This window comes from Poromitra crassiceps (assembly GCF_964638095.1).
Source record: "Poromitra crassiceps genome assembly, chromosome: 22".
NCBI classification, from domain to species: domain Eukaryota; kingdom Metazoa; phylum Chordata; class Actinopteri; order Beryciformes; family Melamphaidae; genus Poromitra; species Poromitra crassiceps.
Window position 1 is genome coordinate 21,383,771 of NC_139647.1, and position 24,032 is coordinate 21,407,802.

At 49.1% G+C, this 24,032-nt stretch overlaps 1 protein-coding gene across 2 annotated transcripts in view; it reads left to right on the plus strand.

The window, feature by feature from the left end:
* The window catches only part of inpp5a (inositol polyphosphate-5-phosphatase A), a 219,558-nt gene that overhangs the window by 109,038 nt on the left and 86,488 nt on the right, over positions 1–24,032 (plus strand). For both annotated transcript variants that reach the window (XM_083657988.1, XM_083657989.1), the window contains exons 5-6: positions 18,304–18,367; positions 20,423–20,526. In XM_083657988.1, the coding sequence (XP_083514114.1) occupies positions 18,304–18,367; positions 20,423–20,526 (168 nt within the window). The remainder of the gene's footprint in view (positions 1–18,303; positions 18,368–20,422; positions 20,527–24,032) is intronic.

A 24,032-nucleotide genomic window follows, 5' to 3' on the forward strand; every position in this document is an offset into this window, starting at 1 on the left:
TACCTTACTGGAAATTGGGGCAGTGCAGAACTCATCTGACGTTAGTGAATTGAATTCAGAATGTTAACCTTTTTTAATTGGGACCGGTGTGATGATGTACCTTCGGTTCAAGGATACAACAACAGAGTATTTCATCAGAACGTGGCAACATTAAAATGTGCAGAAGAAGAACCGCACGACACGTCCTGCTTCCTCATCATAAGACGTATATTCAAACCGCCCTCCTACAGTATGAAAATGGAAACGAGGCGCTATTACTGTTGCGTATCGAACATTTTTAACAAAGTTATCAAACTCTTCCATCTGGATTATGCTGAGGAAGCAGCCAATGATGTGGTCTAGTCCAAATTTTTTTTAGAAAAAAGACAAGGCATTTTAAAGAGGCTCTTTCAAAGTCTGAGTCATATCATGTATATACGCGTATTCACTTTTCGTTTTATTTTTTATTTTTCCCCCCGGTTGAATGTCATTGCCGTGATGGTTTTATTGCTTTAGACCCCCGTCGGCCGGGCAGGTTGGAGGAGCGACTGCACGACTGATGAGCGTGGCGGGGAATTGGCAGATGGAAGCATCCATTTCACCGCTAATTAGGGGGTCCGGCGGCCCCGCCGACTGACAGGGTTCAACCGGGCAATGTAGTGCCTGCCAGCTCCCATCCCGTGCGCTTTATAAAACGCTCTTTAATTCCCCCGCACAATATCATTAACTTTGTAAGTGGATGAACACAATGGACAAGCAATTTAATTAACTTCTCCCATTGAATGTTGGAGGGGAGACTAAATGAAATTAATGCACAATATTTCCCAGCGAGGCAGCCAACCTTGGGAGTGGGTCTGGATTGTTGGCAGGTCAGGCCGCTGCCATAGGTTTGGCCAATTATGCCTTGTTTAGACCCATCCATAATCTTTTCCTCAAAGGGAAATAAAATCAGTGGTTTTGAGATCAATCATGAGGCGCATGTCGCTCCGCATTCTCAGAGATTTTAGAATAATGAACAGGAAGCCCGGAATGGCTCCGCAGAAAGTCTACAAAGATGAAATACAGGTACCGTCCCAGATCCATGCTGCAATGGGGGGTTTATATTAAATAGAGAATCAATAATGGGTTGGATCTCCTTCTGGTTTGGGGAAATATTATACAGCGAGTTCCCTTTTGATTTTGTTAACATTCGATCTTACGTTACACTAATTGCAAGCAATATTATTAGAGGCATCATTTCAGTGTAAATTGAAAAGGCCGTCCTTCATCAAGCAATTCAAATGTCTAAGCTTCCATGAAAACATTTCAATATTTTCCACACACAAGCCCAGTCCCAATGAGGTCACATGGTCTGCGAGCCAATCGGAGGGGAGAATCAGCTGTGTCTGTTTAACTAGGCAGGAATCAATGTTAGCCCTGCTTTGTCATGTAAACCGATTTGCTCGCAACGTTTGTTCTGTCAGGTCCCTCGCGGAGGCGCGTGCCAAGGGAATAAGCTTATCTTAGACGAGCTGAACCCAAAAATGTGACTTTTTTTAAATATATTTTAGTTCACATACCTATTCAGTGCACCTATTTAATAATGTATGCCAAAAAAAATCACAAAAATCAAATTTCTTTCGTTTTTCACACTTTTTCCACATCAAAAGTTAATTGTTCAGGATTTCATTCATAACTGTAATCTACAGTATGGTGACGTAACGAAGTACTATCAAATTTCTACCCCATTTCAACCAATCATATTATCATATCATATCATATCATGTCAATCAATCTTCATTTCGAGGAAAAAATTCTACAGGCCTACTGCCTGTAACCTGGCAGAATATCTAGCCCATAAACTAACTAATAACTTCACCAATAAGTATGTAACATACAAAATAAAGCAAACGGTAATGTCTTCATTTGATGTAGAATGCAAATGACATGTAACTGGTTCGTTAAACTTGCATTCCAGGAATATTGTATTTACCGCGGCTCTTTACCGTGGCTAGTCGACGCTCCAAGCCGGCAGGCAGCACTCATGCAGAACACGCTCGATTTGGGGGGCGGAACACGCCAGGATTGGCCAACGCCAACTCCAGTGCCTAGAACTGTCCAATCAAATCATCGATGCGCTATGGCCCGCCTCTCAACTCTCTTTTTCATCTCAGGCAATATCTGTTTTCAGTCTGATACGTTACTGACCCTCGCATCACTTGGGTTCATGTAGCCTTTAAATCTTAATTACCACGTAATAAACAGGTAAATTATCTATCCTGTTTCCTTTTCTTGTATCTTTGAGGAGTCTCTTCCTTTCCTTTAGCCCCCACACCCCCCACCTGTGTCCCCCTTTGCACTCCCCCCCACCTCCCATCCCACCCAGAGACAAGGGCTCCTTCAGGACATGACGGATGGCCCCGACACCCGGGTCCGCTTTCAAATCAGAGGAAGTGACAGAAGAACTTTTAATGAGAGTTTTGTCTGTGTATCCAGTCAGGCCTTCCAGGCAGGCCGATGAATAATAGACACTGTGGCTCAATACTGTGAATACTCAATCAATGGCGCTGGGAGAGAGGGTCTTGGCAAACACATATGGCAGCTCTGTCCCGGCCCGGCCCGGCCCGGTGGGGGGGAGGGGGGGGGAACACTAAGGCTGCTCCGTCTGGATCTGAGGGCTGAAAAAGCAAAGGCGTCTCTATTGACGGCGCCACTCACTCCTCTTTTTTCGCCGCGTGTTTTCCTTCCCGGGGGAGGAGGGGGGGGGGGGGGGGGGCTGTTTGTGCAGTATTGCCGATTTGTGCGCAGAGAGGCTTCGTTAGCCCCGGACCCTGAATATCAAGTGGTCCTCCCTCGCCAGAGGCGGGGCCAGGGGGGGGGGAGGGGGGGGGGGGGGGGGGCCTGGGAGGCTGATCGAGATGGAGGCTCTTGAAATGGAAATGTTACAAGTTGGGATGATTGGATGGCTGTGAGCCTGTGAGCCTGTGACTGCTACAGGTACCCGAGGCCGCTGTTTCATTGTCTGTTGAAGGATCCATGTTGTACAGTTTGATTTAAAGGATGTTTAGATGTTGGGGGAGGTGTGGATGCTGCCCTGTGTGCTGACCAATGAGCATCTTATGGACCTATTAGTCTGAGGCTGTGTCCCTGCCTCCTGCTGTAAGCTGCTGTGACATGAGAGCGCGTGTTCCTGAGCTATGGAAACACCATGCCTTCACCACAACATATCTGATTGACCTTTTAGATAAGACTCTGTGCGTGTGTGTGTGTGTGTGTGTTTGTTTGTGTGTGCGCATGTATTCATTGTTTGTTGTGTTTGTGTTCCCGTGTGTGTGTGTGTGTGTGTGTGTGTGTGTGTGTGTGTGTGTGTGTGTGTGTGTGTGTGTGTGTGAGAGTCGTGATTTGACAGATGAGGGGGACTCCAGGGATTTCTGTGCAATGAGATATCAACTGGAAAGCAGCCCATTTGGTCTGTGCTGTGTAGAAGGCAAAATGCCACAGAAAACCCAGGAGGAGGAGATGTGCCTCTGAGCTGGCTGTAAGCAGTCTAATAGCTTTGCACCCAGAAGATAACCCCTATCACACTCAGAAGATAACCCCCATTACACCCACAAGATAACCCCCATCACACCCAGAAGATAACCCCCATCACACCCAGAAGATAACCCCCATCACACCCAGAAGATAACCCCCATCACACCCAGAAGATAACCCCCATTACACCCGGAGACAACCCCCATCACACCCAGAAGATAACCCCCATCACACCCAGAAGATAACCCCCATCACACTCAGAAGATAACCCCCATCACACCCAGAAGATAACCCCCATCACACCCACAAGATAACCCCCATCACACTCAGAAGATAACCCCCATCACACCCAGAGATAACCCCCATCACACCCAGAAGATAACCCCCATCACACCCACAAGATAACCCCCATCACACTCAGAAGATAACCCCCATCACACTCACAAGATAACCCCCATCACACTCAGAAGATAACCCCCATCACACTCAGAAGATAACCCCCATCACACCCACAAGATAACCCCCATCACACCCACAAGATAACCCCCATCACACCCAGAAGATAACCCCCATCACACCCACAAGATAACCCCCATCACACCCAGAAGATAACCCCCATCACACTCACAAGATAACCCCCATCACACTCAGAAGATAACCCCCATCACACTCAGAAGATAACCCCCATCACACTCAGAAGATAACCCCCATCACACCCACAAGATAACCCCCATCACACCCAGAAGATAACCCCCATCACACCCAGAAGATAACCCCCATCACACTCAGAAGATAACCCCCATCACACTCACAAGATAACCCCCATCACACTCAGAAGATAAGCCCCATCACACCCAGAAGATAACCCCCATCACACTCAGAAGATAACCCCCATCACACTCAGAAGATAAGCCCCATCACACCCAGAAGATAACCCCCATCACACTCAGAAGATAACCCCCATCACACTCACAAGATAACCCCCATCACACTCACAAGATAACCCCCATCACACCCAGAGATAACCCCCATCACACCCAGAAGATAACCCCCATCACACCCACAAGATAACCCCCATCACACCCAGAAGATAACCCCCATTACACCCAGAAGATAACCCCCATCACACTCAGAAGATAACCCCCATTACACCCAGAAGATAACCCCCATCACACTCAGAAGATAACCCCCATCACACCCAGAAGATAACCCCCATCACACCCACAAGATAACCCCCATCACACCCACAAGATAACCCCCATCACACTCAGAAGATAACCCCCATCACACCCACAAGATAACCCCCATCACACCCACAAGATAACCCCCATCACACCCACAAGATAACCCCCATTACACCCAGAAGATAACCCCCATCACACCCACAAGATAACCCCCATTACACCCAGAAGATAACCCCCATCACACTCAGAAGATAACCCCCATCACACTCAGAAGATAACCCCCATCATACATACACATACATGTAAATAGAGAGGCAAAGTGAACGTCACTTCCTGCTTCAGCACTGTACCAGAGATTTTCTTCCGCCATTTATTTTACATTTCGTAAAATGCTTATAAAAATAGTTTTACTTGGTCAAACCAAATGGTTCAGCTGTATTTAGAATCAGGTGAGACCATAGAACATTTCACTCACAATATTTTCTTTAAACCTTAAACCCGCATTTTTTTATGTTTTGGTCCTAGTGAAATTTTATGCGATCTCTCCTGTTTTCTAAATATATCTGAACCGTTTGGATGGAACAAGTAAAAAAAAAATGTATAAGCATTTTACGAAATGTCTATGGGAAAAGAAATGGCGGATGAAAATCTCTGGTACAGTGCTGAAGCAGGAAGTGACCTCCACTTTGGCTCTCTATACCATATAAGGGTTGAGGTTGAAACTTGCCAGTGAGGTGCAAAAAAGAACACCATTAACTTGTTTCCGTTAGACAGCCTTCCATGCCGATTTATAACTGGCGCGGTGGAGTTTTACTGTGCGATCATCTTCCCAGATGAAGATGCAGGTGATCCATTTCTCTTCTCATCATCACTCTTCCACTCCACAAACTCATAAGCCGGCCCGGCACTGTGCCAGTGTGGCTTGGGGGGACAGCAGAACATTACCCTCTGAAGTTGTACAGTGACACTGTGATGACACCGGAGTGTGTGTGTGTGTGTGTCTGTGTGTCTGTGTGCGTACGAGTGTGTGTGTCTGTGTGTGTCTGTGTGAAGTTGTGCAGTGACACTAGTGTGATGATGACACTGGAGTGCGTGTGTGTCTGTGTGTGTCAGCTCTCCCGGGACCGGGCCCCGCGCTCCCCTAGCGCAGATTGGAGGTGAGACCTTGCGGGAAAATTATTACTTTTATGTTTGCTTTATGGCTCATTTTTCACATTAAACGCAGGAAAATCTATCCGGAGGTCACAGAATCCCTGCCTCGCGCCGTCCGGCAGAACTCATCTCTGCAGCCCTCGGTATCGATAAAGCATTTCAGCGGTTGCAAAGTATGCAGGCTATGTACTGCAGCTCTCAAGTCTCTATTTTCTACAGGCCTAGTCTATTGGGACTTCAGCTCGTACAGTATCTGCTGGGCGTTTGGGGAAATGTCAACGACACGCGTGCACGCACACACGCACATGCACGCACGCATACACGCACACACACACACATGCACGCACACACATGCACGCACACACACACGCACACACACACACATGCACACACACACACATGCACGCACACGCACACACACACATGCACACACACACACACACATGCACGCACACACATGCACACACACACACATGCACGCACACACGCGCACATGCACGCACACACACACAAGCACACACACACACATGCACGCACACACATGCACACACATGCACGCACACACACACACATGCATGCAGACACACATGCACACACACACACGCACAGCCTCCATTGTGTCAGCGTATCCTTATCTTGCGCGCGGGCGATACACCGCGCGATAAGAGATAGCATTGCCAGAACGAGTCATAAAACGCCGTCTTTTATGGCGCGGTTATTGTCTTTCTGTCTACAATTACGGTGATTACTCATTTCCCCGTGGCCCCTCCCCCCCCCTCCCGCGGCCCCGCGCGGGCGCACTTAATAGACTCGCATTTTCCTAATGGAAAATTAAGTAGCCCGCGTGGCAGAGCGGCTTTATAAATATGTAAAATATACTTTTAATTATTTCAAGTGAATCTGGCAGCTAATCAATAAAGCGGGACGTGACAAACATACGCTTGACACAGGCCATTGTAGAGCTACTGGTAAAAGATAAGCAGGGCCTGTCAGCGCACAGTCCGGGGCCCTAATGAATATTTGGAGCCTGTCATGCGGCGAGACAAATGGATTAATGTGGGCCCGCTAATATAATAGGTTCTTCATGAAGAGTGCAGGGAGGCAGGCAGGCAGGAGGAGAGGAGAGCAGCCCAGAGAGCAGGCAGCAGCTGCAGGTTCTGAACCCTGACGTCAAATAAATATTTATTAGGGTGCAGGGTTAAGTAGATTTTTGCGATTACACAGATAGCCACTTAGGCACGGCTGTTTATCATTTGTTTGAAAGTTGATTAATGGCCGTTTGTTTGAAGTCATATTTTGGCTGTCTCCTACGCTTGGGGGAGCCCGTGGAGTGAATGATCACCCTCCACACTGGGTATTTGGAGTTTAAATGGAGGCTTATACTTGATGGTGGTTGAAGAAGAGCAATCCTGAAGATCACAAATCAACTTTTCAGGTCAATCACAAATCTTCTGAACTCATTCATAAAACCAAACGCTGGATATTTCATTCTTGTTTTAGATGGTCAGAAACTGGCAATTAGGTGAGTCTGAAACTATGCAGAAAGGAAAGTGGTATGGGTTTTTGGATTTGATAGAAATTTCTCTGAGGGTACTTGAACACGACATGATTAAGCAGGCCGGGCGGAGAAATGCCAGTCCTTCAAAATGAATTTCTAACAGAGTGAAGTGTATCTTTTCGGTTTTGTTTCACCCCGTCATATTTCATCGCCGTCTTTTTTTTTAACCTGGTGCCCACTGAAATATTCACACAATCGACAGTTACTGTAGCGCGGCTGGACCGTTTTTGACAAATTGCGCGTCCCCCCTGTCACCCTGTCTTCCTGTCACCCTGTCTTCCTATCCATCTCTGTCTCTCAGCCCGTCGCTGGCAGTTTAAGGTGAACGGGAACATAAAGACAAGCGGGCGCAGATGAGCACAGGGGGGCCTTCCTGGAAGCCGTCCTCTCGCGGTGGGAAGTGGTGACCTTGAGTCCCGCTTTCGCCCGACGCCCCGCCCCCCCCTCTCGTCCTCCATCAGAATGGTGGAGGGAGGGAGTAGAGGGAGGGGGGGGGAGGGAGTAGAGGGGGGGAGGGAGGGAGTAGAGGGGGGGAGGGAGGGGGGGCGCGGCCGGTGGCGGAGGGTTTTGGGTCAGCAGCCGCTCTTCTCATCAATTAAATGTGCGACAGTGTTTTTTCGCCGTCTGCTTGAACTTATATGTCAAGGAGATGGGCAGGACCTCATGTTTGTGCTTTTGACAAATCAGCAAATGTTTAATCTCAAGATGTGCCGGCGCTCATAAATAATGCAGAGGGCCGGCCCAAACTCTGTCTCCCCAGGCAGCGTGTGGGAGAGAGAGGGGTGTCTGCAGCGTGTGAGAGAGAGAGGGGTGTCTGCAGCATGTGGGAGAGAGAGAGGTGTCTGCAGCATGTGGGAGAGAGGGGTGTCTGCAGCATGTGAGAGAGAGGGGTGTCTGCAGCCTGTGAGAGAGAGGGGTGTCTGCAGCCTGTGAGAGAGAGAGAGGTGTCTGCAGCATGTGGGAGAGAGAGAGGTGTCTGCAGCATGTGGGAGAGAGGGGTGTCTGCAGCATGTGAGAGAGAGGGGTGTCTGCAGCCTGTGAGAGAGAGGGGTGTCTGCAGCCTGTGAGAGAGAGAGAGGTGTCTGCAGCATGTGGGAGAGAGGGGTGTCTGCAGCATGTGAGAGAGAGGGGTGTCTGCAGCCTGTGAGAGAGAGGGGTGTCTGCAGCCTGTGAGAGAGAGAGAGGTGTCTGCAGCATGTGGGAGAGAGGGGTGTCTGCAGCATGTGAGAGAGAGGGGTGTCTGCAGCCTGTGAGAGAGAGGGGTGTCTGCAGCATGTGAGAGAGAGGGGTGTCTGCAGCGTGTGGGAGAGAGAGAGGCGTCTGCAGCATGTGGGAGAGAGAGAGGTGTCTGCAGCATGTGAGAGAGAGAGAGAGGTGTCTGCAGCATGTGGGAGAGAGAGAGAGGTGTCTGCAGCATGTGGGAGAGAGAGGGGTGTCTGCAGCATGTAGGAGAGAGAGAGGTGTCTGCAGCATGTGAGAGAGAGAGAGGTGTGTCTGCAGCATGTGGGAGAGAGAGGTGTGTCTGCAGCATGTGAGAGAGAGAGAGGTGTGTCTGCAGCATGTGAGAGAGAGAGAGAGGTGTCTGCAGCATGTGGGAGAGAGAGGGGTGTCTGCAGCATGTAGGAGAGAGAGAGGTGTCTGCAGCATGTGAGAGAGAGAGAGGTGTGTCTGCAGCATGTGGGAGAGAGAGGTGTGTCTGCAGCATGTGAGAGAGCGAGAGGTGTGTCTGCAGCATGTGAGAGAGAGAGAGAGGTGTCTGCAGCATGTGAGAGAGAGAGAGGTGTCTGCAGCATGTGTGAGAGAGAGAGAGGTGTCTGCAGCATGTGAGAGAGAGAGAGAGGTGTCTGCAGCATGTGAGAGAGAGAGAGGTGTCTGCAGCATGTGAGAGAGAGAGAGGTGTCTGCAGCATGTGAGAGAGAGAGAGGTGTCTGCAGCATGTGAGAGAGAGAGGTGTCTGCAGCATGTGGGAGAGAGAGAGGTGTCTGCAGCATGTGAGAGAGAGAGGTGTCTGCAGCATGTGGGAGAGAGAGGTGTCTGCAGCATGTGAGAGAGAGAGGTGTCTGCAGCATGTGAGAGAGGTGTCTGCAGCATGTGAGAGAGAGAGAGGTGTCTGCAGCATGTGAGAGAGAGAGAGGTGTCTGCAGCATGTGAGAGAGAGAGAGAGGTGTCTGCAGCATGTGAGAGAGAGAGAGGTGTCTGCAGCATGTGAGAGAGAGAGGTGTCTGCAGCATGTGGGAGAGAGATAGGTGTCTGCAGCATGTGAGAGAGAGAGGTGTCTGCAGCATGTGGGAGAGAGAGAGGTGTCTGCAGCATGTGGGAGAGAGAGGTGTCTGCAGTAGAGCTGTCGCGATTACTCGAGTACCTCGAATAACTCGAATAATTAAATTGATCGAGGCCAAAATGATTCGCCTCGACACGGTATTTAGAGAGACTGTTTCTCACGGACGCTTACTGGTGTGGCACAGCGCTCTTCCTGTGTAAACACGTGAGGACACAGACAGACCAGAGAGCAGCTATAGCGACTAGCGAGCGGACCCCGCAAAATGGAACGAGGCGACGGTGAAAGCAGACAGGAGGAGCCGGGAAGGGAGGAAGAACCAGGGCCGAAAAAGCGACCGAAACTATCTAAAGTGTGGGATCATTTCACGCTGAAAAAGGACACGAATTCAGTGGTGTGCAAGTACTGTAAGACGATACTTGCATATCACAACAGTACGTCGTCAATGCTGCAGCACCTGAACCGTAAACACCCAGTCTACACATCCACCAGCGCATCTACTTCGAGCGGAGCAAGGTAACGTTAACGTAACGTTAACTATACACAACGCTAATGTGTATGCTAATGATTGCTACTTGATATTAAGACTAGTAGTAGTTGTGCTGCTGGCTTGCCACGTTGCCAATATGACTATTAGTAAGTGCATTCACGCTGCATTTTTTTGATGTGGCTAGCTAGATGTGGCTAGCTCAACCTAACGTTAACCTAACGTTAGCGGCTAATTTAACAGCGTTGTGTGTGTGTGTGTGTGTGTGTGTGTGTGTGTGTGTGTGTGTGTGTGTGTGTGTGTGTGTGTGTGTGTGTGTGTGTGTGTGTGTGTGTGACTGTGTGTGTGATCACACTAGCCTGTTGGTGTGTGAGAGAGAGTGAGTGTGTGTGTGTGAGAGAGAAAGAGTGTGTATGTGGAGAATGTACATACATTTACACACCCTAGACCGGTGGACTCTTCTCATGATGATTGCAAACAACTATTTAATTGGTGCATTTTAGGCTCCAATTATTACACCACCTGACCTGTTATCTTGCTATTCTGATATTTGTGTCAATAATAGGCAACAGGTCTAGGGTGTGTAAATGCGCATTCTCCAGTTTTGTTATGAACTTACCTAATAAATATCAATATTAATTATTATTTCACCTCTTTTTCAGCGGATCACAGCGTACAATGGACAGCTTTATAAGGACGGGTCCATCATGTTCAAGTGAACAAGCAGCTGAGTTCAGCAATAGCATTTTGAATATGATTGTGACAGACATGCGCCCTCTGTCCATGGTGGAAGATAAAGGATTCAGAAAGATGATTGCGAGTTTCAACCCGAACTACACACTTCCCTCAAGGACCTTCTTTACCAATAAGATGGAGAAAAAGTATGAGGAGGTCAAAGGCAAGTTGATCGAGAGGCTTAAGACGCCAAACATGATGGCACTCACTACTGACATTTGGACAAGTGTAGCGACAGAGGCCTATATGGGGGTGACGTGTCACTTTCTGAGAGAGGATTGGGAAATGGAGTCCCACTGCCTTACAACCATGCCCCTTGAAGAGAGACACACGGGTGCACATATTGCAGAGTGGATTGAAGAGGTTATGTAGGCAGTGAAGGAGAGAGGAAGTGAAGTGGTGAAGGGTTAAAGGAAGTAGGCAGTGAAGGAGAGAGGAAGTGAAGTGGTGAAGGGTTAAAGGAAGTAGGCAGTGAAGGAGAGAGGAAGTGAAGTGGTGAAGGGCTAAAGGAAGTAGGCAGTGAAGGAGAGAGGAAGTGAAGTGGTGAAGGGTTAAAGGAAGTAGGCAGTGAAGGAGAGAGGAAGTGAAGTGGTGAAGGGCTAAAGGAAGTAGGCAGTGAAGGAGAGAGAGTGTTGTGAGGGACTTGGATTTTTTTTTTCAATATTTTATATATAAAAAAATCAGCCCTCAAAGTCTTGGGACTTGACTTGGACTTGAGCTGAAGAAGACACTAGTTTAATACACACCAGTATGTGTAGAGACATTTATTTTTATTTATTTTATTTTTTAGGCACTGCTTAGCAAGGCAAGGCCCAGATTACGTCACCTCGCTCAATAATGACAGAAAAAAGAAAAAAAAGCACTGGTTCATGTTAAAAACTAAAGCAGTAAATATGTGCAATTACCTTCCTTGAGTTAATAAATACAGTTTTCTACAATTTAACTTGGTTGTGGTTTCCCCCTTTTTGCATGCAAGTTTGAAAGTGTTCCAATATAAACCACTAATGTGTGTACTCTTCCATTTTCCTTTGTTGTGAAGCTATCATACAGCGACCAGCGTGCTTGTGCACAGTTTACTGACATCACATTACAGGATTTCTGGGTCTTAAAGTTCAAATGTTTCAGTTATCTCCCGCTGCCATTTGGAAGCAGCAATGTGTGAAGTTGCCTCATGCAGCTGTAAGGTAAATGAACGATGTAAACTAGCTAGTAAGCCATTCATTCATATTATTTAACGGTTGCTGTACACTGGAAGAACTCAAACGTCAGGTTGAAAAGATGACACTGCCAGTTCTATGCAATTTAAAAATAAAAATGTTGTTTTTTCTAAGAAAGAAACTAATGTAGTTGTTTATTTGAAGAGATTTATCTTATTTTTTGGTGTATAGTTACGATAAGCCTTTGAAAACACAAAAAAGGGTTTTATCCGATTACTCGATTAATCGATGGATTATTCGGTAGAATACTCGATTACTAAAAGAATCGATAGTTGCAGCTCTAGTCTGCAGCATGTGAGAGAGAGAGAGGTGTCTGCAGCATGTGAGAGAGAGAGGTGTCTGCAGCATGTGGGAGAGAGAGAGGTGTCTGCAGCATGTGAGAGAGAGAGAGGTGTCTGCAGCATGTGAGAGAGAGAGAGAGAGGGGTGTCTGCAGCATGTGGGAGAGAGAGAGAGGGGTGTCTGCAGCATGTGGGAGAGAGAGAGGTGTCTGCAGCATGTGAGAGAGAGAGGTGTCTGCAGCATGTGGGAGAGAGAGAGGTGTCTGCAGCATGTGAGAGAGAGAGAGGGGCGTCTGCAGCATGTGGGAGAGAGAGAGGTGTCTGCAGCATGTGAGAGAGAGAGGGGTGTCTGCAGCATGTGAGAGAGAGAGAGAGAGGTGTCTGCAGCATGTGAGAGAGAGAGGGGTGTCTGCAGCATGTGAGAGAGAGAGAGGGGCGTCTGCAGCATGTGGGAGAGAGAGGGGTGTCTGCAGCATGTGAGAGAGAGAGAGAGGTGTCTGCAGCATGTGAGAGAGAGAGGGGTGTCTGCAGCATGTGAGAGAGAGAGAGAGGTGTCTGCAGCATGTGAGAGAGAGAGGGGTGTCTGCAGCATGTGAGAGAGAGAGAGAGGCGTCTGCAGCATGTGGGAGAGAGAGAGGTGTCTGCAGCATGTGAGAGAGAGAGAGAGAGAGTTGTCTGCAGCATGTGAGAGAGAGAGAGGTGTCTGCAGCATGTGTGAGAGAGAGAGGTGTCTGCAGCATGTGAGAGAGAGAGGTGTCTGCAGCATGTGGGAGAGAGAGAGGTGTCTGCAGCATGTGAGAGAGAGAGAGGTGTCTGCAGCATGTGAGAGAGAGAGGTGTGTCTGCAGCATGTGAGAGAGAGAGGTGTCTGCAGCATGTGGGAGAGAGAGAGAGAGAGAGGTGTCTGCAGCATGTGAGAGAGAGAGGTGTCTGCAGCATGTGGGAGAGAGAGAGAGAGAGGTGTCTGCAGCATGTGAGAGAGAGAGAGGTGTGTCTGCAGCATGTGAGAGAGAGAGGGGTGTCTGCAGCATGTGAGAGAGAGAGAGGTGTCTGCAGCATGTGAGAGAGAGAGGTGTCTGCAGCATGTGGGAGAGAGAGAGGTGTCTGCAGCATGTGAGAGAGAGAGAGGTGTCTGCAGCATGTGAGAGAGAGAGAGAGAGGGGTGTCTGCAGCATGTGGGAGAGAGAGAGAGGGGTGTCTGCAGCATGTGGGAGAGAGAGAGGTGTCTGCAGCATGTGAGAGAGAGAGGTGTCTGCAGCATGTGGGAGAGAGAGAGGTGTCTGCAGCATGTGAGAGAGAGAGAGGGGCGTCTGCAGCATGTGGGAGAGAGAGAGGTGTCTGCAGCATGTGAGAGAGAGAGGGGTGTCTGCAGCATGTGAGAGAGAGAGAGAGAGGTGTCTGCAGCATGTGAGAGAGAGAGGGGTGTCTGCAGCATGTGAGAGAGAGAGAGGGGCGTCTGCAGCATGTGGGAGAGAGAGGGGTGTCTGCAGCATGTGAGAGAGAGAGAGAGGTGTCTGCAGCATGTGAGAGAGAGAGGGGTGTCTGCAGCATGTGAGAGAGAGAGAGAGGTGTCTGCAGCATGTGAGAGAGAGAGGGGTGTCTGCAGCATGTGAGAGAGAGAGAGAGGCGTCTGCAGCATGTGGGAGAGAGAGAGGTGTCTGCAGCATGTGAGAGAGAGAGAGAGAGAGTTGTCTGCAGCATGTGAGAGAGAGAGAGGTGTCTGCAGCATGTGTGAGAGAGAGAGGTGTCTGCAGCATGTGAGAGAGAGAGGTGTCTGCAGCATGTGGGAGAGAGAGAGGTGTCTGCAGCATGTGAGAGAGAGAGAGGTGTCTGCAGCATGTGAGAGAGAGAGGTGTGTCTGCAGCATGTGAGAGAGAGAGGTGTCTGCAGCATGTGGGAGAGAGAGAGAGAGAGAGGTGTCTGCAGCATGTGAGAGAGAGAGGTGTCTGCAGCATGTGGGAGAGAGAGAGAGAGAGGTGTCTGCAGCATGTGAGAGAGAGAGAGGTGTGTCTGCAGCATGTGAGAGAGAGAGGGGTGTCTGCAGCATGTGAGAGAGAGAGAGAGGTGTCTGCAGCGTGTGGGAGAGAGAGAGGTGTCTGCAGCATGTGGGAGAGAGAGAGGTGTCTGCAGCATGTGAGAGAGAGAGAGGGGTGTCTGCAGCATGTGAGAGAGAGAGAGGTGTCTGCAGCATGTGGGAGAGAGAGAGGGGCGTCTGCAGCATGTGAGAGAGAGAGAGGTGTCTGCAGCATGTGAGAGAGAGAGGGGTGTCTGCAGCATGTGAGAGAGAGAGGTGTCTGCAGCATGTGGGAGAGATAGAGGTGTCTGCAGCATGTGGGAGAGAGAGAGAGAGAGGTGTCTGCAGCATGTGAGAGAGAGAGAGGTGTCTGCAGCATGTGAGAGAGAGAGAGGTGTCTGCAGCATGTGGGAGAGAGAGAGAGAGGTGTCTGCAGCATGTGGGAGAGAGAGAGGTGTCTGCAGCATGTGGGAGAGAGAGAGGTGTCTGCAGCATGTGGGAGAGAGAGAGGTGTCTGCAGCATGTGGGAGAGAGAGAGAGAGGTGTCTGCAGCATGTGGGAGAGAGAGAGAGAGGTGTCTGCAGCATGTGGGAGAGAGAGAGGTGTCTGCAGCATGAGAGAGAGAGAGAGAGAGAGGGGTGTCTGCAGCATGTGTGAGAGAGAGAGAGAGGTGTCTGCAGCATGTGAGAGAGAGAGAGGTGTCTGCAGCATGTGGGAGAGAGAGAGGTGTCTGCAGCATGTGGGAGAGAGAGAGGTGTCTGCAGCATGTGAGAGAGAGAGAGGTGTCTGCAGCATGTGGGAGAGAGAGAGGTGTCTGCAGCATGTGAGAGAGAGAGAGAGAGAGGGGTGTCTGCAGCATGTGTGAGAGAGAGAGAGAGAGGTGTCTGCAGCATGTGAGAGAGAGAGAGGTGTCTGCAGCATGTGGTAGAGAGAGAGGGGTGTCTGCAGCATGTGAGAGAGAGAGAGGTGTCTGCAGCATGTGGGAGAGAGAGAGGGGTGTCTGCAGCATGTGAGAGAGAGAGAGGTGTCTGCAGCATGTGGGAGAGAGAGAGGGGTGTCTGCAGCATGTGAGAGAGAGAGAGGTGTCTGCAGCATGTGGGAGAGAGAGAGGGGTGTCTGCAGCATGTGGGAGAGAGAGGGGTGTCTGCAGCATGTGAGAGAGAGAGAGGTGTCTGCAGCATGTGGTAGAGAGAGGGGGGTGTCTGCAGCATGTGGGAGAGAGAGGGGTGTCTGCAGCATGTGAGAGAGAGAGAGAGGTGTCTGCAGCATGTGAGAGAGAGAGGGGTGTCTGCAGCATGTGAGAGAGAGAGGGGTGTCTGCAGCATGTGAGAGAGAGAGAGGTGTCTGCAGCATGTGAGAGAGAGAGAGGGGTGTCTGCAGCATGTGGGAGAGAGAGAGGGGTGTCTGCAGCATGTGAGAGAGAGAGAGGGGTGTCTGCAGCATGTGAGAGAGAGAGAGAGGTGTCTGCAGCATGTGAGAGAGAGAGAGGTGTCTGCAGCATGTGGGAGAGAGAGAGGTGTCTGCAGCATGTGAGAGAGAGAGGTGTCTGCAGCATGTGGGAGAGAGAGGTGTGTCTGCAGCATGTGAGAGAGAGAGGGGTGTCTGCAGCATGTGAGAGAGAGAGGGGTGTCTGCAGCATGTGAGAGAGAGAGAGGGGTGTCTGCAGCATGTGAGAGAGAGAGGTGTGTCTGCAGCATGTGAGAGAGAGAGGGGTGTCTGCAGCATGTGAGAGAGAGAGGGGTGTCTGCAGCATGTGAGAGAGAGAGAGAGGTGTCTGCAGCATGTGAGAGAGAGAGGGGTGTCTGCAGCATGTGAGAGAGAGAGAGAGGTGTCTGCAGCATGTGAGAGAGAGAGGGGTGTCTGCAGCATGTGAGAGAGAGAGGGGTGTCTGCAGCATGTGAGAGAGAGAGAGGGGTGTCTGCAGCATGTGAGAGAGAGAGAGGTGTCTGCAGCATGTGAGAGAGAGAGAGAGGTGTCTGCAGCATGTGAGAGAGAGAGGGGTGTCTGCAGCATGTGAGAGAGAGAGAGGGGTGTCTGCAGCATGTGAGAGAGAGAGAGGTGTCTGCAGCATGTGAGAGAGAGAGAGAGGTGTCTGCAGCATGTGAGAGAGAGAGGGGTGTCTGCAGCATGTGAGAGAGAGAGAGGGGTGTCTGCAGCATGTGAGAGAGAGAGAGAGGTGTCTGCAGCATGTGAGAGAGAGAGGGGTGTCTGCAGCATGTGAGAGAGAGAGGGGTGTCTGCAGCATGTGAGAGAGAGAGAGGGGTGTCTGCAGCATGTGAGAGAGAGAGAGAGGTGTCTGCAGCATGTGAGAGAGAGAGAGGTGTCTGCAGCATGTGAGAGAGAGAGGGGTGTCTGCAGCATGTGAGAGAGAGAGGGGTGTCTGCAGCATGTGAGAGAGAGAGGGGCGTCTGCAGCGTGTGGGAGAGAGAGAGGGGTGTCTGCAGCATGTGGGAGAGAGAGAGGTGTCTGCAGCGTGTGGGAGAGAGAGAGGGGTGTCTGCAGCATGTGAGAGAGAGAGAGAGAGGTGTCTGCAGCATGTGAGAGAGAGAGAGAGGTGTCTGCAGCATGTGGGAGAGAGAGAGGTGTCTGCAGCGTGTGAGAGAGAGAGAGGTGTCTGCAGCATGTGAGAGAGAGAGAGGGGCGTCTGCAGCGTGTGGGAGAGAGAGGTGTCTGCAGCATGTGAGAGAGAGAGAGGGGTGTCTGCAGCATGTCCTGCTGTCTCCTCCTCCTTTCTGATCATACACCCTCCATGCCCTCTCCATCATCACGCTCTCACTGTACCTGAACATAGGAGTGACTTCCTGTTCTGCCTCTCCTACTGTATATACATCTTGTAACCTTGTCACTGTATTCTGCGTCCACCACCCACCTCCATCTCTCCTTCTCTCTCATGTTCTCAGTCCACTTGCGTTTTTCAACTTGCTCTCTCCATTCTTCACCTCCGTCTGCCCCTCTGTCTCTCTCTCTCTCTCTCTCCATTCTCTCCACGCCGTAATGTATGAGAGGGGGAGGAAGGAGCGGTGCCAATGGCAGAATGATCCCAAAGCCAAAGGGTCTGCTATCTCAAAGACACAGGGGATTGAGCTGGAGCTTGCCCTAAATGTAAAGAGGGCAACAGAAAGCAGTGTAGTGGACTGTGAACCGCATCAAATCCCACCAAATTCCCACTTCTTCCCACACGCTTTGATTGGCTCGTCCGCTGACTGGGAAAGTTTCCTGATTGTTCACTGGGAAAATTAAGATTTTAAGCCGATTGAAGTTGATCTCTGCTTCATTCCAAAGTCCATCTGAATGTGTCTTTTGAAAAGCCACCAAATTGTTGCTTCTCCACATTAGAAGACTCTTGAGGGGCGAGAGAGAGGCAGGGCGCGCTGAGAGAGAGAGAGTGTACTGTACTGAGAGCACGTTGCTGCACCTGTTGTTGTGGTGCAGTCGATGGTGTGTGCAGCGCCTGTGACCACGTCCCCATTGAGCCGTGCTGTGGGAAGCGTGCTGCGCGCTGCGTTCAGGAGCCAGGCTGCACGCCGCCTTTCCTTTCAGTCCAGTCAGTGCATCAATCAAGCATTTCTCACATCAGGGCCAATTGCACACTGAAAGAGGGTGAAGTGCTCCAGTGCACCAGTCTGGGAAGTATGGAGAGATGTTGGAAAATGAATTCCAGGTCTTGAAAATTGCTAAAAAAAAAAAAAAAAAAAAAGTGGAAAGTTGGCGAAAGTATGGAAAAACAGTCCAATATACGACACTTTTCTTGCACTTTCGGTCCGCTGTCATCTCACATATTAAATGACATTTGTTGAATATAATATTTATCTAGAGTGATATGATGTAGCCAATAGCGGCTGGGCAATATGAATATTTGTATAAATCATACAAAACAAAATCTCATTCATTCTCTTTTCTCTTGCAGGCACTAGGAAGTTGCTACTTCCTCCACGAGTCTTTGAAAAACATCCACCAGTTTGATTTCAAAGGTGAGACACACACACACGCACACACACACACACGCACACGCACACACACACACACACGCACACGCACACGCACACACACACACACACACACACACACACACACACACACACACACACGCACACACGCACACACACGCACACACACACACACACACCTTCTTGAAATGAAATCCCCCTCACAGGGTGCCCCCTCACCCCCTTCCCCCTGCATATCACACACACAACCATTTGCAGGCTATTCCCGCGCGCCTCCATCAAAAGCCGAGCGCTGAGATTGGCTCTGAGGATAATGTAACGGGGAGACGGGACGGGACAGAATGGTAATGCTTATTAATATTAGGATTTAATTCATAAGATTTCGGGCCCGGCGCTAATGGCGTGTGGCGGGTTATTGGACAGTTACGGCGCCCTCTCATCAGCCCGTGGTGTCAGAGGGCCCGGGGGTCCGGCGGCCGCGCTAATTAAAGAGGGGGGATATAGATGTGGAGGCGCCTCGCTTCCTATTACGCCCGAGTCAGCATTAACACCAGTCACCCCCAGTGAAGGACAGGGCGAGGGGGGGGGGGGGGGGGGGGGGAGGGGGGGTCGAGAGGGGAGAGGCCTGCCCCCCCCCTCCCCCTCCCCCCTTGTATACATGCACTTTCACTTTCACTTCAATCAGTCAATTTAACATTTGGTTTTCAATCATGTACTCTGCACAGAACTTTGTTTGTTGTTGACTTCTCCTTTATACATTGGATGCACAATAAGAACTTTTTAATGGTCAGAGACTTCTGGTCTTGGGATTTTTTGGGGGGTCGGATGGGTGGGGGGGGTCCACTTTCTTAATTGACCCCAATTATGACACACACACAAACACAATCGGCGGCACGGTGGCTCAGTGGTTAGCACTGTTGCCTCACAGCAAGAAAGGTCCCAGGTTCGAACCCTGGTCCGTCCCAGGTCCTTTCTGTGTGGAGTTTGCATGTTCTCCCCGTGTTCGTGTGGGTGTTCTGGTTTCCTCCCACCATCAAAGACATGTATGTTAGGGTTAAGACTCCTGTCAGTGCCCCTGTCAAGGCACTGGCAAAAAGAACTGGAGTTGGTCCCCGGGCGCTGCTCTGTGGCTGCCCACTGCTCCTAGTTCTAGGAAGGTTCCTAGTAGAGGATGGGTCAAATGCAGAGGATGAATTTCCCCATGGGGATAAATAAAGGATAACTTAACTTTAACTTAACTTAATCACAGTTAATTTCTCGACATGCCATTGGCACATGTTTTACACGCACTGAAGTACAGGCCTGATCAACTTTGAGCTCACATTGTTGCCGTCATTGTTGATCAGAGTTGGGAAAAGTTCACACATTCTTTACTTACAGTAAAAAAAAAGTAAAGTATGTATAAGTACAGTTACTTGTGTAAAAAAAGACTGGTGAAAGTACTGATTGAACTTGTTTAAAATCGCGATTTAAAAAAAATCACATTTACGTTTCAAAAGTCATAAAAGATTATTTTGCTGAACACAAAGTTCCCTGTTTCATAAACCTTTGTTAACCACAGACCTTAATTCAGGCATTTAACCACACACACACACACACACACACACATACACACACACACACACACACACACACACACACACACACACACACACACACACACACACACCTACACACACACACACACACACACACACACACACACACACACACACACACACACACACACACACACACACACACACACACACACACACACACACACACACACACACTTTGCCTGAGTGGAGATGTTCCCCATCCTGACCAGCAGGTGGGGCAGTTGTCTGAGGAAGGCAGTGGGGGAGTCTGGGGCTCAATGCAAGAGATTCTGACTCACACTCAGGATCTCTCCAAAGATTAACCTTCTGTTTGTGACAATAAACCCTCTCTCCTTCTCTCTTTCACCTCTCTCTCTCACTCTGTCTCTCCCTCCCTCTCCCTCACTCTTTCTCTCTCTCTCTCTCTCTCCCTCTCTCTCTCTCACTCTCTCTCCCTCTCTCTCCCTCTCTCTCTCCCCCGCTCCCTCTCTCCCTATAGCCAAGAAGTTCAAGAAGGTGGTGGGGAAGGAAACCTGCTCAGAGACACTAGAAAGCACACCCATGCTGGAGAAGGAGAAGTTTCCACAGGACTACTTCCCAGAGGTGGGTAGTGTGATACAGACTCTTCACTCACTCACTCACTCACTCACTCACTCACTCACTCACTCACTGACTGACTGACTGACTGACTGACTGACTGACTGACTGACTGACTGATTGGCTGCCTGCGTTGTCATCTGATGACAGCTTCCTGTTGAGACACAGAGTGACCTGGTTTGACAGATATCACAGTAGTCTGATTTCCATCCAAATGTATCGCAAATTGTAACCAGATTTCCAGAAAATCGGCAAAAGAAAATTAAAAAATTATGCACATTTACATCCACTACTGTTGTGCAAATATTAGGAGTTGACGTGTCTACTCGGAGACGTGCGGCGGCAGATACGTGCCGTTGTATTGCGAGCAACGTCCAAGCTCTATGAAAAACATCGATAAAGTTTCTCGATTATTCACAAAAGTGCACCATAAAATGGATTACCAGGCACCACTCTTGAATTTGTCATACATAAATTATAATCCACCGAAGCAGTTACTGTACGTGAATAATAACATGTCAATTCTACAAGTGATCTCCTGTTAACCCTGCAGTCCTCTTCAGTTAAAACACACCACGGCTAATTGTGCCTAAATATGTGCTGATTACTTAAAGGTCCCATTGCATGCAAAAGCTGTTTTTACTTGTAAATGCATATATACTGCTGTCAGCCCTCCCTGTAATGAGTGGTCACAAGCTCAGAACTGCCACAGTTGGATTTGTCCCTATCCAGCTTCCCCCTGCAGTCTCCTCCAAGCCACACCCCCTAACACTCTGTTCCCCCAGACGGGGTATCGGGACGTCACGATGGTCCTCAAGCATACTGCGCGTGTCTCACACAAGCTACCTGCACCATTTTGTCTATAGCCACAAAATTAACACTTCTAGCTGGAGCTACGCCAACTGTACGTGATCCAGCAACTGCAGAGGTGCATTCGGTAAGTCTAGGCATTTTGAGATGTCCTCTTTAGCGTAGTAACCGTTAAGTTAACGATAACTCGCAACTTAGCGTGCTGGTCCACAGACGCTAATCTGATTGGCCGCTGGGAGCCTGGGGCGGGCTCTCCCTCAGCGGCCAATGGGAACTGTTAGTTCTGAATATATTATAGAAACAGACCGTTCTTGGGAAGCGACGAGATGAGGAAGTGAGAACTCCGTCACAACAAACGGGGTTGCTATATTTTCGACAGATTAATCCAGAATCATGTTTTATGGACCAGAGACACACGTTTTTAAGAGGTTACAGCTGCACGAATTGGGACCTTTAAAGTGACTTTGTACTTAGTGTATGCCGACTTGTACAGTGCATCGTCCTACTGATTTGTAATCAGCTTTCTGCTGTTAAAGCCCCAATCAGTCACTTTTCCACCTTAATAGAACAGCTTTTTAGTCATTGAAGATGGTCCAGTGTATTCTAAGAGGGAGAATGTCGCCTCTATTGGTCCCACGCCGCCCTCCAAAGGCCTCTCATGGCACTAAAGCTGCGTTCACACCGACCTATTAAAGTTTTTCGCTGCCGTCGAGTTTACATACAAAGTCAATGCAAACGAGCGATTGAGCGTATATTCGCCTGGGAGAAAAATCGCTGGGCGTCCGAGCGACAGAGACAGAGCGATAGGAAGAAAATTCGCTCGTCGCCCCAGATGAAATATCCCAACTCGAGCAAAAATACGCTTGCATCAGTCGCTCGCTGTTCAACGCTGATTGGCTGCCATGTGAGAGCGAGTCAAGGATCACACTGGCTTGAAACAAACCGCTGGTTTATTGTGTGGCAACAAACCGCATTGACAGGCTGACAGCTGACATGAAGTGAAGTCTGTCCTACTGGTATGGAGCTCGCATTAGGAGCACGCTGATAGGCTTTAGCTTGTAAACAATGACGGTGGCTCGTAGTGGACAAATATCATGACATTGCGTAACGTTATAGCCGCCACATGTCCGTCAAATCGTGTGCCTGTTGACGAGCGATTTAAACAGAGCGACAGAGCGATTCCAAAGGGTTGAATCAAGCGACAGAGCGAAAAATAAATATCTTGGTGTGAACACAGCTTAAGCATTTTTTTGCCTGCGTGCCGGAGACAGCATGAGCGGCATACCACGCATGCGCTGTCTACAGCGGAAGCGCTGTGTTCAGCAAAACAAGGAAGTAACTCGGTGCGGATTTGCTACGAAAATGGCGTTTCACGTAACTATGGATTATTATTTCATCACGTGGTGAGTACCCGATGTCACAACCCACAACATGTAGATAGAGCTTTCTGGCGCTGTGTTTTGTTGACTTTGAACGGCGATATCGATAGCGGTGCTATTGCACCCAGAGGGCGCCGTTTCCCCAATAGCAAAACTTGGAAAAGCTGCTGAATGGGGCTTTAACTTTCGTAAGCAACTAAGGCCATGTCCACACGGAGACGGAAGCGATCTTTTTTTTTCGTTTAAGAAAAGTTTTCCATAAACACGGAATCGTTTCATGAAATGTGTGTATCCACATGAAACCACTGAATACCACTGAAACCGCTGTAGCATATATGCCAGGCCGGTAAGTGGTGCTGTAACGCTGCCACAAAAAGTACACCAAAAACAGAGAATAAGACAATCTCGTCAATAATGGCATTCAACCACTAGGGGCGCACAGTCTATAATGTGTATCTCACTGTAGCGAGCAGCTTAAACCCTTGGCTTTGCGGATAGGTTTGCCATGTCGATGAATAAAATGATTAAACCTATACAGGCAAATGCAGAGCTGTTCAGCAGGGCTGATGGTCTCCCTGTAGCCTACAATATAGAACGTTAACTATCGGTAACGTTCCTGATATCCACTTCCATGATCTTTAGACATGTTGCAAACACATCCCAGCGTATTGGCTGCTCCTGCACATCACAGCACAGGCTAAATGATGCAACATAAATATACATTATATAAACTCATGGCATACATGTGTTTTTATCTGTTTTTATTGAAAAAGTGGCGTCAAGTAAGCTAAAGTCTTGTTGGAGTGGACGAGTGGACATCACAGTGCAACCGTGTGGCCGTCAAACCTCTCACTTCACTATTCACGTTGTATTTGCGAGGGCTATATATAGAGTATGTGTGTTACACTCAGGGTTTACATTTCATTTTGTCCAATATTAAAATATTCCAGAATTGCATGTTGTATTAAAAATAAATATTATTTCTATCTAACACTTTTAGCCTGATTTTGTTTGTGTTATTGTAAAAACTTAGCCGCCGCTAAGCCTTCTGGGAAATATCCGATGAAGGGAGGGGAGGGGTGGATGGGAAGAGTCAGCTGTGGAGCCCTGAGGATGTTGTTCTCCGTGTCCACTTGTTGCTGACGGTGGTAATAGAAGAGCATTATATTTTGCTGCAAAAGCCCTAACAGGCTCAGTAGCTGCTGTAGAACGAACGCTAGTGCACTGTAAGCCGCCATGATTGTTATTGTTGCTGGCGGAGAGAGAGGTGGAGCTATGGCGTCATCGGTTCAGGAAAGATGCGTATGGGTTGTAAACACGGAA